Here is a 13,006-nt window from a genome sequence, read left to right on the forward strand (position 1 = left end):
CCACTGCCCCCAAAATCTGAACAAATCTTTACAAAACTTCAAGCACGTACGTTTTTCTGAAATTTCACTACAAACTAGGCTCGATATAACGTTAGTTCCTAGCGGGGGGAGGGACTATATTTTATGTTTAAGTAATGTTTTGTAATATATGTTCGTAGTGTACACGTGTCTTTGTTTCAATAAAGAAAAAAAAAACTAGGCTCGAGGAGAATCATAAGCATGACTCATAAGCTTAAAATAAGCATAATTGATAATAAATAATTAATATTCTTAATTGAACTTTAATCGCTCGACAGAGTTCGATTTGTTTGATTGTTTGTTTAGTTGGTTCGACAACAGTCGACAAAGTGACGTTTTATTTTATTGGCCGTGCTCTGGCTTAAAAAGTCCTTGACTTATAAAAAAAATGCGAAGAAATAGATTCACATTACTGTGAAAGGTTTCTCGCGTTGCTTCTTGACGTACTCATCATCATTTGTTGATGATATTTTTTATTTCAGTTTTTCTATTTTAGTTTTTTGTGCTGTCAAGTCAGGCTGTGCTGTGCCTGTTGCGTCTGAAATTCGTCTCGTCACTAAAATTCTGGTTGATTCGCTATCTATCCTTTACCATCATATTAAGGAGATAAACATTACTATGTTTTCATAACATAACATTATATACTAGTAATACTATATCCTTATTATACTGTACTATGAATTATAATAATACTAAATATAGAATAACTGCTAATATTCATCTATCTACACGTCTACTTATCTATACATCTACATATCTATGCATCTACATATCTATGAGTCTTGCTTTTCTTCCTTCGGAGTCTGAGGAAACAACTTGCGAAGAGGGTACGACTGACATGAGTCCAAGTGTTAGTCTACATATTCTGAATGAAAGAGAAATAAACGAGAATGGAAAGGGTTAGGAATCCAGAACAAGAAACTTTTGATTTTATTGTAGAGAGGGCGGAAGAAGAGCTGAACGATTTGTTCGTTGAAGAACATAAAGAAGAAATTGCCGAGGCCAGAGATGACATCATTCGCGAGTTTAGTCGTGTTAATAGTATTGACTTTACTGACAGAGAAAATCTCCCAAAATTACAGTTTACTTTGAAAAATAACACTAGAGTTAGGATATATGACAGTGCTTTGAAAATACTTTTGTCTGAGGTTGACATGGATGAACTTGATCTCTCCCAATTAAATGACCTCATTTATGCCACAGCTAAATCAACAACCACTAGTGTAGGAGTGAAAATCAAGAAAACAAACAAAAGAACTCATGTTCATAAAGCCCCGAGATGGAAAAGAAAGCTTCAACTCGAGATAGATTCTCTGCGGGCAGATATATATATCTTAGACGAGCTAGTGAGAGGAGTAGAGGTTAAAACCAGAAGGGCTAGAAAATTGAAAAGGGCTTTACAAATTAAAGATGAGACATCTCTTCTCTGTGCTAAAGAAAACCTAATGCAGAAAATGCAGTTGAAAGCCCAGCGAATGTGACGATTTGATAAAAGGACAAAGTTTTTCAGACAAAATAAAGTATTTAGCACAGATGCAAAGAAGTTTTACAGAGAAATTGGGAAAGGAAAGATTTCAGTTGAGGAACCTCCATCACAGGAAGATATTGAGGGCTTTTGGAATAATATCTGGGGAAAGAAAAAAAGTTACAACAGAGAAGCAACATGGATTGAACGCGAAGAAGAAAGAATGCAAGGGAAAAAAGAACAAGAATGGGAAGAAATTACTGTTGAAGAAGTCCGCGTTGCTTTAGGCAAGACACAGAAATGGAAATCTCCTGGGATTGACAAAGTTCAAAACTTTTGGCTCAACTATCTTCCTTCCATGCACAGAGTACTTACTTTCTTTTTGAACGAGCTTGTTGGAAACCCAAACAGTATCCCTGAATGGCTGACAGAAGGCGTTACTTACCTGTTGCCAAAGTCTGAGGATACCAAAAACCCCAACAACTACCGACCTATCACTTGTCTTAACACCATCTATAAACTTCTCACATCTGTTTTAACAGAAAGAATGTACTCTTTTCTTGAAGATAACTCTATTCTGCCCACTGAACAAAAAGGTTGTAAACGTAATTCATATGGTTGCAAAGACCAACTACTTATTGACAGAATGATATTAGAAAGTTGTAGAGCGAAAAATAAAAACCTTAACACAGCTTGGATAGATTATAGGAAAGATTTTGATAGTGTACCACACGACTGGATTTTAAAAACCCTAGATCTTTACAAAGTTTCCCCAATTATCACCAATTTTCTGAAAACAACTATGAAGCAATGGGAAACTCGTCTCTTTCTTTCTCATCAGCAAGGTACTATTGAATCAAATTACCTTAAAATAAAACGTGGTATTTTCCAAGGAGACTCTTTGTCCCCTCTTCTTTTTTGTCTTTCGCTTGTTCCCCTTTCCGACGAGCTGAACAACACCAACTGAGAAGATTAATCATCTTTTTTACATGGATGACTTGAAGCTATTTGCAAAGAATGATCGTGAGCTTGAAGGACTGTTGACCACAGTACATCAATTTAGCAAAGACATCTCGATGGGGTTTGGCCTTGACAAGTGCGCAAAGGCTACTTTCATTCGGGGTAGAATTCGCCAGACATCTGATATTTTGCTTGATCTTGACAACTCCATCAAGGAATTAGATCCAGAGCAAACGTACAAGTACCTTGGGGTGAACGAGGGTGAGGGAATACAACATGCTACCACGAAAGAAAAAGTGCGTTGAGAGTACTATAGAAGGATCAGGCTAGTCCTCAAAACAGAGCTTAACTCGAAAAATAGGATACAAGCCATCAACACACTTGCAATACCGGTAGTACAGTATAGCTTCAGTATCTTGAATTGGAACATTGCAGACTTACAGAGAATGGATCGAAAGACCAGAAAGTTGTTAACTTGCAACAGAATGCTGCACCCAAAATCAGACGTTGACAGTCTATACCTTCCGAGAAGCAAGGGTGGTAGAGGCCTTCTGCAGATAGAACAAGCCTACAAGATAGCAACCATTGGAATGAGTAAATACCTTGAATGCTCGAGTGACTGGATGATGGCGCTTGTACACAGGCACGAACAGAACAAAACTTCCCATTCCATCGTCAAAGAAGCAAACAAATATGCCCGGGAATTAGATATTAACACCGAACCTGACGTCGTTTTAGACCAGCCTGCTACCAAAATTGCCATTTCCTAACAAATGGATAAATAAGCAATACACCGTCATAGTGTGCAGGGGGAAGTTCAAGGTTCTACCTAAAATTTCAGGTCCTATGATGAAGTTTGATAATTTATAGTGCTTTGAATTCAAAATTTCACATTTTATCAATGCTGAGGAATAAATCTTAACAGCTCTTTTACACAAACTTACAATAACTAATGTGAAAAATTAACAGTTGTGGATTTTTGTAAAGAAAAATAGCCTGAAGAACTAGAAATAAAAATTATTTCGCCTCAGTATTAAATCTCTCAGGAAGCCTTTCAAAACAAAAAGAGAATAATTTTCGAATCATTACTGAACTTACATCATTATATATCAGCATCACCAATTTACCAAGGCAATTGAAATCTTCAGCATCCTCCCAAATAAAAGGTACTTGGGTTTTCGAAGCAAGGTTCACAAGTGATGAATAAGTCGGATCTACAAAAAGAAGTTCAAAGTCTAAATAAAGATCTGGTAAAAACACATAATAAATAAATTAGTTACTCCATTTCCAGAAAGAATGCAATATTTTTTAAAAGAATAATACAAATTTAATCTGATTCAATATATAATAATTATCCAAGTGCAGCACCTACTACCTTTTGCAGCATGTAGAATCAACTTTAGTTTAAATCTCTCTTTATAATAGTAAAGCAATATTTTACCAAATTTATTTCCTTTAACACCAATAGATGCAAGAGCCAATTTGGCCATGGTGGACTTTGTTGTACCACTCGGGTAACTTAATGCCTGTCCCAAAAATGCATTAATTTATTCGCCCCAGTTCCAGTCCTTAAACCATAACAAACTATACATTTTTGGAAGCGTATTTGGATGTAGAATACCGTATTCGGTGTAACTTAAATTCTTTCACAGCAGAATTTGAGTTTCTTAAAGAAAACTTGATTATGACGTCATTATTTATAATTTCAAATTTCATAAAATTTTGATTTATATTTCTCGAGATATTCAACTTTTTGTATTTATGACGTCATCAATCATGACGTCATAATCAGGTTTTCTTTAGATATCTCTGATTATACTGAGAAAGAATTTAAGTTACACCGAATACGGTATTCTACATCCAAATACGCTTTCAAAAATGTATAGTTTGTTATGGTTTAGGGACTGGAACTGGGGCGGAAAAATTAATGCAATTCTGGGACATGCATTAAGTTACCCGAGCAGAAGCTCCGATGACTAAGGCACAGGAACGAACCCTTACTCGTCCATGATAGTTTTAAAATGAAGGGCCATGAAAGTGGCCCCAAAGATTTGGATTGCTGCAGGAAAATTCCCTCCTGACTTTTGTTGAACGAATTTGATCATGTTCTTGAAATTCATGTCAGCTTGTACTAGAAAAAAGTCAATAATATGAGAAATGATATTTCTAAAATAAACATACAATTTTATACAGCTTCAATCTACTTAGATGCTAAAACCGTTTTGTTATCAAGGCGATACACCTTCTTTAATCATACAGTTTCTCGCCCATTTAAAACAGTTACCAAGATCTTGGAATGCAGGGAATCAAGGAATGAAGCCAAAGAAATCAAAATCATACCTTGTCTTTTCTTCCTCATACTTTTTCAGACAAAATAAAGTATTTAGCACAGATGCAAAGAAGTTTTACAGAGAAATTGGGAAAGGAAAGATTTCAGTTGAGGAACCTCCATCACAGGAAGATATTGAGGGCTTTTGGAATAATATCTGGGGAAAGAAAAAAAGTTACAACAGAGAAGCAACATGGATTGAACGCGAAGAAGAAAGAATGCAAGGGAAAAAAGAACAAGAATGGGAAGAAATTACTGTTGAAGAAGTCCGCGTTGCTTTAGGCAAGACACAGAAATGGAAATCTCCTGGGATTGACAAAGTTCAAAACTTTTGGCTCAACTATCTTCCTTCCATGCACAGAGTACTTACTTTCTTTTTGAACGAGCTTGTTGGAAACCCAAACAGTATCCCTGAATGGCTGACAGAAGGCGTTACTTACCTGTTGCCAAAGTCTGAGGATACCAAAAACCCCAACAACTACCGACCTATCACTTGTCTTAACACCATCTATAAACTTCTCACATCTGTTTTAACAGAAAGAATGTACTCTTTTCTTGAAGATAACTCTATTCTGCCCACTGAACAAAAAGGTTGTAAACGTAATTCATATGGTTGCAAAGACCAACTACTTATTGACAGAATGATATTAGAAAGTTGTAGAGCGAAAAATAAAAACCTTAACACAGCTTGGATAGATTATAGGAAAGCTTTTGATAGTGTACCACACGACTGGATTTTAAAAACCCTAGATCTTTACAAAGTTTCCCCAATTATCACCAATTTTCTGAAAACAACTATGAAGCAATGGGAAACTCGTCTCTTTCTTTCTCATCAGCAAGGTACTATTGAATCAAATTACCTTAAAATAAAACGTGGTATTTTCCAAGGAGACTCTTTGTCCCCTCTTCTTTTTTGTCTTTCGCTTGTTCCCCTTTCCGACGAGCTGAACAACACCAACTGAGAAGATTAATCATCTTTTTTACATGGATGACTTGAAGCTATTTGCAAAGAATGATCGTGAGCTTGAAGGACTGTTGACCACAGTACATCAATTTAGCAAAGACATCTCGATGGGATTTGGCCTTGACAAGTGCGCAAAGGCTACTTTCATTCGGGGTAGAATTCGCCAGACATCTGATATTTTGCTTGATCTTGACAACTCCATCAAGGAATTAGATCCAGAGCAAACGTACAAGTACCTTGGGGTGAACGAGGGTGAGGGAATACAACATGCTACCACGAAAGAAAAAGTGCGTTGAGAGTACTATAGAAGGATCAGGCTAGTCCTCAAAACAGAGCTTAACTCGAAAAATAGGATACAAGCCATCAACACACTTGCAATACCGGTAGTACAGTATAGCTTCAGTATCTTGAATTGGAACATTGCAGACTTACAGAGAATGGATCGAAAGACCAGAAAGTTGTTAACTTGCAACAGAATGCTGCACCCAAAATCAGACGTTGACCGTCTATACCTTCCGAGAAGCAAGGGTGGTAGAGGCCTTCTGCAGATAGAACAAGCCTACAAGATAGCAACCATTGGAATGAGTAAATACCTTGAATGCTCGAGTGACTGGATGATGGCGCTTGTACACAGGCACGAACAGAACAAAACTTCCCATTCCATCGTCAAAGAAGCAAACAAATATGCCCGGGAATCAGATATTAACACCGAACCTGACGTCGTTTTAGACCAGCCTGCTACCAAAATTGCCATTTCCTAACAAATGGATAAATAAGCAATACACCGTCATAGTGTGCAGGGGGAAGTTCAAGGTTCTACCTAAAATTTCAGGTCCTATGATGAAGTTTGATAATTTATAGTGCTTTGAATTCAAAATTTCACATTTTATCAATGCTGAGGAATAAATCTTAACAGCTCTTTTACACAAACTTACAATAACTAATGTGAAAAATTAACAGTTGTGGATTTTTGTAAAGAAAAATAGCCTGAAGAACTAGAAATAAAAATTATTTCGCCTCAGTATTAAATCTCTCAGGAAGCCTTTCAAAACAAAAAGAGAATAATTTTCGAATCATTACTGAACTTACATCATTATATATCAGCATCACCAATTTACCAAGGCAATTGAAATCTTCAGCATCCTCCCAAATAAAAGGTACTTGGGTTTTCGAAGCAAGGTTCACAAGTGATGAATAAGTCGGATCTACAAAAAGAAGTTCAAAGTCTAAATAAAGATCTGGTAAAAACACATAATAAATAAATTAGTTACTCCATTTCCAGAAAGAATGCAATATTTTTTTAAAAGAATAATACAAATTTAATCTGATTCAATATATAATAATTATCCAAGTGCAGCACCTACTACCTTTTGCAGCATGTAGAATCAACTTTAGTTTAAATCTCTCTTTATAATAGTAAAGCAATATTTTACCAAATTTATTTCCTTTAACACCAATAGATGCAAGAGCCAATTTGGCCATGGTGGACTTTGTTGTACCACTCGGGTAACTTAATGCCTGTCCCAAAAATGCATTAATTTATTCGCCCCAGTTCCAGTCCTTAAACCATAACAAACTATACATTTTTGGAAGCGTATTTGGATGTAGAATACCGTATTCGGTGTAACTTAAATTCTTTCACAGCAGAATTTGAGTTTCTTAAAGAAAACTTGATTATGACGTCATTATTTATAATTTCAAATTTCATAAAATTTTGATTTATATTTCTCGAGATATTCGACTTTTTGTATTTATGACGTCATCAATCATGACGTCATAATCAGGTTTTCTTTAGATATCTCTGATTATACTGAGAAAGAATTTAAGTTACACCGAATACGGTATTCTACATCCAAATACGCTTTCAAAAATGTATAGTTTGTTATGGTTTAGGGACTGGAACTGGGGCGGAAAAATTAATGCAATTCTGGGACATGCATTAAGTTACCCGAGCAGAAGCTCCGATGACTAATGGCACAGGAACGAACCCTTACTCGTCCATGATAGTTTTAAAATGAAGGGCCATGAAAGTGGCCCCAAAGATTTGGATTGCTGCAGGAAAATTCCCTCCTGACTTTTGTTGAACGAATTTGATCATGTTCTTGAAATTCATGTCAGCTTGTACTAGAAAAAAGTCAATAATATGAGAAATGATATTTCTAAAATAAACATACAATTTTATACAGCTTCAATCTACTTAGATGCTAAAACCGTTTTGTTATCAAGGCGATACACCTTCTTTAATCATACAGTTTCTCGCCCATTTAAAACAGTTACCAAGATCTTGGAATGCAGGGAATCAAGGAATGAAGCCAAAGAAATCAAAATCATACCTTGTCCTATAAACAGGCTGTATCATTTGAGAATAGGCTCCTAAAACACACCCAAATTCTCTGAGGAGCCCCCCTGGACCAAATCTTTTGTAAAGTCTCTCTGAGGTTGCCATTTTGATTAGATGCTAGACATCTAGGTGAATGGTAATTTCCTGGCCTGCTTTCCTTTTTGATTTTTCTATTTCCAACTGTTAAATTTATTTTTTTGCAGGCAAATAAATCATTGAAAAAAAAATAAAGAAAAAAAAGAAGAGTATTTTAGGATTAAAAATTATGCTTACAATTTAGTTCAAGACATTTGTTGAATTTTTGACTGGTAGTGGTAACTGTATATAGCCCGATTGTTCCTCCTCCACTTTTTGAATTTTTCCGTTAATCCTTTTAAAAAACACCACTCCAGGTCTGTTTAACTCTGATTGAACTCGATAAGCCCAGGTATCTTCACTTTGCTTACCCTGACGCTGAAGAAAGAAAAGAAAAAGTATAAAATGGTTATTGATATTTATTAAAATGCTGAATACTAAACAATACTTTGTAGCCTGTTGTAGCTACCTTAATAAGAGACTAATTTTAGCGGGAATAATAATAATAATCACATTATTTTTGGGCGTCTATCCACGAAAACTTTGATTGAAAATCTGTAGCAATCTACAACAGAAATTAATTCTGTAATTCCTAAATTTCATATTTATAAGGGAATTAATTTTCATGTAGACCTTTCTTTCAATCTGAAAGGCAGAGTTGTAAATAGTTCGGCAGCCAGGTAGAACACCATTATTAAAAGTATACCTAGACAGAGCTCATCTGATATACTCACAATTAAGGTTGTTAGTTTGACTGGATTGTCTGATTCGTTGTATGCGTCTATGGTTTTCAGAAACAGCCGTGACAAAAAGTGGTCATACTTTATGCCTTGGACATACTGTATTGTCAGTAATGAAGCCTTGTTCTTCATTACTTTAACGATTGAGGTAAAAGAATTCATGTCGTGCATTGTTAAGTACGATCGCCAGTTTCTGGAAAAAAATAATGCATACATAAATATTTCACATTCTAAAAATTCTGGGACATCAGTTTTTTTGGGTAGACTTTCAACGTGTATTGTTTTTCTGATATATCCTCAACCCTTCCAGTCCCACGAACCCGCAGGGCGGGTACCCTAGTAAGTTCACTGTGTCCCACGCACCCGCAGGGCGGGGGTCTAGTTTTTATCAATTTGTGTAGTTTTGGCGTAATAAAGAGGACTGGAACCAAATTAAAATCAAAATAGAGAGATTTTGGCGCACCATACAAAAAACCGCTTGTCAATAGCAATTTTCTATCGAAATTTATGATAAATGCAAAATAGATGAAATTTTTCCCGGGCAAAACCTCCTATCTCAAAAAAGGTCGAATTTTGAAATTCAAATCTTGATTGTGAGTGATTTTGACAGTTATATTTGCTAATTTTTTGCAAGATGATAGATAGGAACCTATATTTTAGATATTTGGCTGTCCGATCACTGTATAATTTTTTTATACTATTTATCTCTGTCGATAAAGTCAAAATTTTCGGTAAAAACTCATTTTCATGGTCACATTTGCATTCTTTTTACAAGATTGAGAAACTTTATTGGGAAGGTTTTGGTGTCAAAATAACCTAAATCCTATGAGAAAAAAAGGGTGCAAATTGCATTGCAAAATTGAACCTTCTCTATCGAGATATGGCCTATTACTTACAGGCAAGTGAAATTCGTAAAATTTGCTCTGGGACAGTAGCCGTCAGAACCTCGGGACTGAAAGGGTTAAAGAATTTCACTGCTGGCATACTTTAAAAAAGGTCCATTGCCATTAGCCCTGATTAGCCGCATAACCATAAGGACAGTTTTCTAAAACATTAAAAGCCATTTGGAATTTTTAACATCGTCTGTCATGTTTAGATTATCTAAAATGCTTTTACTTTACAAAATAGTAAAAAAAAAGCAAACTTGAGGCCTTGACCCTTAGCAACCTGGTTGCTTACAAAAGAAATGTGATTTTTTGTCGCAAAACTAAAGAGCTTTCAGAAAATCAACAGAAGATTATGTACTCAAGCTTACCAAAGAAAATTTAAGATATTATGCGGCAGATGGTAAACGTTTCGTAGGACAATGTTATCTCCAAAACTACGCTTTTCTTAGATTGCTGATGCTATGTCATTGGCCCTTTCATCACTACAATGTTAAATATCTCTTTAGGCCCAATTTTCAAGCAAATTGGGTTTTGGAAATAAAAGGCGTACTGTACAACCAGGACCCGGACCGGACCCCCTCAATTTTTTTACGAAAACACGGACCCCCTCAAATTTTGGCGAAAACACGGACCCCCCTCAAATTTTGGCGAAAACACGGACCCCTCAGGAAAATTTTCCAGAAAACACGAATCCATATTTCCATAAACATTTCCCATATAAACAGTTCCCAATTTTCGATAAGGAGCCTTTTTAAAAACCCAAATTCCCAAATATCAAATCGCTTTGTTTGAATAGAATGAATCAAATTCTTCTATCGAATTTCCGTCAATTTATCTTAATCATCTATTTTAACGCCAGAAAATTCGCGAAAGTAAATGGTCGCGAAAATCCATCAAAATACGCGAAATTTCGCGAATGGCCTGACTAGTGAAATTTTCTGCACGCGAAATTTTGTGACATTTAAGTACTCTCTTTTTCTATAAGCACACGAAAAAATCAAGTCGAGACTCAATATGCCTAGGAAAATCTCATTTTCAGCCCTCGATTTATGCGCATTTATATACTTAGACTTCGACTTGTCGAAAATTGGGAACTGTTTATATGGGAAATATTTATGGAAATATGGATTCGTGTTTTCTCGAAAGTTTTCCTGAGGGGTCCGTGTTTTCGCCAAAATTTGAGGGGGGTCCGTGTTTTCGTAAAAAATTTGAGGGGGGTCCGTGTTTTCGTAAAAATTTGAGGGGGGTCCGTGTTTTCGTAAAAGTCCGGGGTCCGGTCCGGGTCCTGGTTGTACAGTACGTCGAAATAAAAGTACAGTACTAACTTCTTTTTGAGCTGGTTTTGCTCTGTGCTTGGACAGTGCTGAATTATATATCCTTCAAGGGTCCCATCATTGTATACTGCACCAATAACTTCAGGAATCCAATTCAGGTGTTCCCTGCCATCAATATAAAGACGTCCATCTTTAATTTCTTCTATCCATTTACTAAAATAATGATATGATAACTTTTTATTCTCCTTTGCACTATCTTGATTTACCAAAATATTACCTTTGACATTTAAGGGAGCAAAATTTTCCAATCTTGTAAGGACACACTGAAAAAGTCTTTCCCTTTCTGCAATACCATTTTAAAAAAAGTACTGAACATAACTCAAAATATACATTACCTGTTTTTTTTCTCACTTCCTCGTTTGTCTTCTTCTGCGATTTTTCTAATTTATTTGTTAATGAATTTTTTTTCTCTAAACATAAAGTAAACATATTTTAAAACAGTTTATTAATAAGGACTCTTGTTCTCATTGTCATCTTTAAAAGTCAGAATATTTTCAAACACCTATAGACAGTAATGTTGTGTTAAATGAATAGCAAGAAAACCTTTTTACAAAATAGGTAATAATATATTAGATATAAACTTATGTAAGTGCTATGCAAATGTGAAAAAAGTTGTCCAGTTAAGTCCAGTTAAGCTGACACTCTATGTATGATAATAAATCTTGGCTTTTAACTTTAAACTTATTAAAGTGGATATATTTTCGAAAAGAGGATGAGGAAGACCAACCTCAGCACTAAAGATTTCAATATGGTATGTTTGTTTAGAAAAGCAAGAGAAGGCACTGCCAAAATTTTCTCATCCAATAGATTGAATCAGGGTTTGAATTATCAACATGTGAGTCATAAATCACAGTGAAAATATTCCATTGGCATTGAAGCTTTTAAAGAGTTTTTCGCAATTATCTTCTAAGAAGTTAAAATTCTAACTCTATGGTGAATCCCTGCAAAATAGCCTTAAATAACTAATTGGACTAAAAAATAAAGCTAAAAAGATGAGAGATTAGATGGGGGTATCTGTTCTAAAATTGTGCTTTTGCGTTGCCTCCATTTAATCCAGTTTTTCACAGTATCAAAAGTTAAGTCCTCCAGATTGTTGATTTCAGAAGCTTGCAACATTGTTAAAATATTCAATCAATTTTGCAGCCAGAAATATTTCAGTTAAATCTGTTAAGTCACAGTGCATTTCCTTCAACATTAAATGTAAACAGGCTTCCAGAATGTAGTGATGCATTCCATTAATATGTGATGTTGATGATTGATGATCAATTTCATTTACTGATGATTTTGAAAGAAAGTATTGTGACCTTTTTCTTCTTTTCTGTTTCGTTTCCTCTTGAAGTGGTGTCTTTGCATTGTCGCAGTTCCGACAAGTACATTTACTTGAGCACGGCACATTTTCTTTTTTGCAAGAACACATAAATGTATTGATACAGCGTGGTTCTGACTTGCCATCTTTCTTTTTGATTCTTGTGCCACAACGACAAAAGGCTCTGGATTTTCCAGGGTCATGTTTGGTTAGCAAATGATATGAAGACATGGTTATGTCATAAAAAACAAATATCAACTCATTACTTATTTCATCAGGTAAGATGGGAAACATGGGCATTCCATGACACGAAGGTATCACCAAAATAGGGAGAGAAAAGGCATTTGCAGCAATCAGAGGAAGCACACATTGAAGAAACTGCAGTTTATTTTCTGATAGAAATGTTGTACAATTACCTTCATCACTTTCAATTAGACTGTCATACAAGAAACAGCGGACACCGTTGGCCTCATGCAAAAGAGCGTGGATAATTTCTTCCCGGCTTTCTTCAAATGTAGGTTTCAATTCAATATCCATTTCACATTTAAGGTTGTGACCTTTCAATGCTTTGAAGATGGTAAAAAGAA

General features: G+C 35.5%; 1 protein-coding gene and 1 long non-coding RNA gene across 2 annotated transcripts; one reads left to right on the plus strand and one right to left on the minus strand.

Annotated features, from left to right (window-relative positions):
- Positions 1 to 4,651: 4,651 nt before the first annotated feature.
- LOC136821493 (uncharacterized) lies at positions 4,652 to 6,497 on the plus strand. The gene is made up of 2 exons (XM_067077724.1): positions 4,652 to 5,372; positions 6,163 to 6,497. The coding sequence occupies exons 1-2, from the start codon at positions 4,652 to 4,654 to the stop codon at positions 6,495 to 6,497; spliced, it is 1,056 nt and encodes a 351-aa protein (XP_066933825.1).
- A 1,093-nt stretch (positions 6,498 to 7,590) lies between these two features.
- Positions 7,591 to 11,525, minus strand: LOC136821478 (uncharacterized). The gene is made up of 5 exons (XR_010848749.1): positions 11,449 to 11,525; positions 11,105 to 11,266; positions 8,887 to 9,085; positions 8,351 to 8,530; positions 7,591 to 7,860 (listed from the first exon to the last, which is right to left on the minus strand). It is a non-coding gene; the product is annotated as an uncharacterized lncRNA (long non-coding RNA).
- Positions 11,526 to 13,006: the final 1,481 nt, after the last annotated feature.

The sequence above is a fragment of the Clytia hemisphaerica genome, unplaced genomic scaffold, assembly GCF_902728285.1.
Source record: "Clytia hemisphaerica strain Z4C2 unplaced genomic scaffold, Clytia hemisphaerica genome assembly, whole genome shotgun sequence".
Taxonomy (NCBI): domain Eukaryota; kingdom Metazoa; phylum Cnidaria; class Hydrozoa; order Leptothecata; family Clytiidae; genus Clytia; species Clytia hemisphaerica.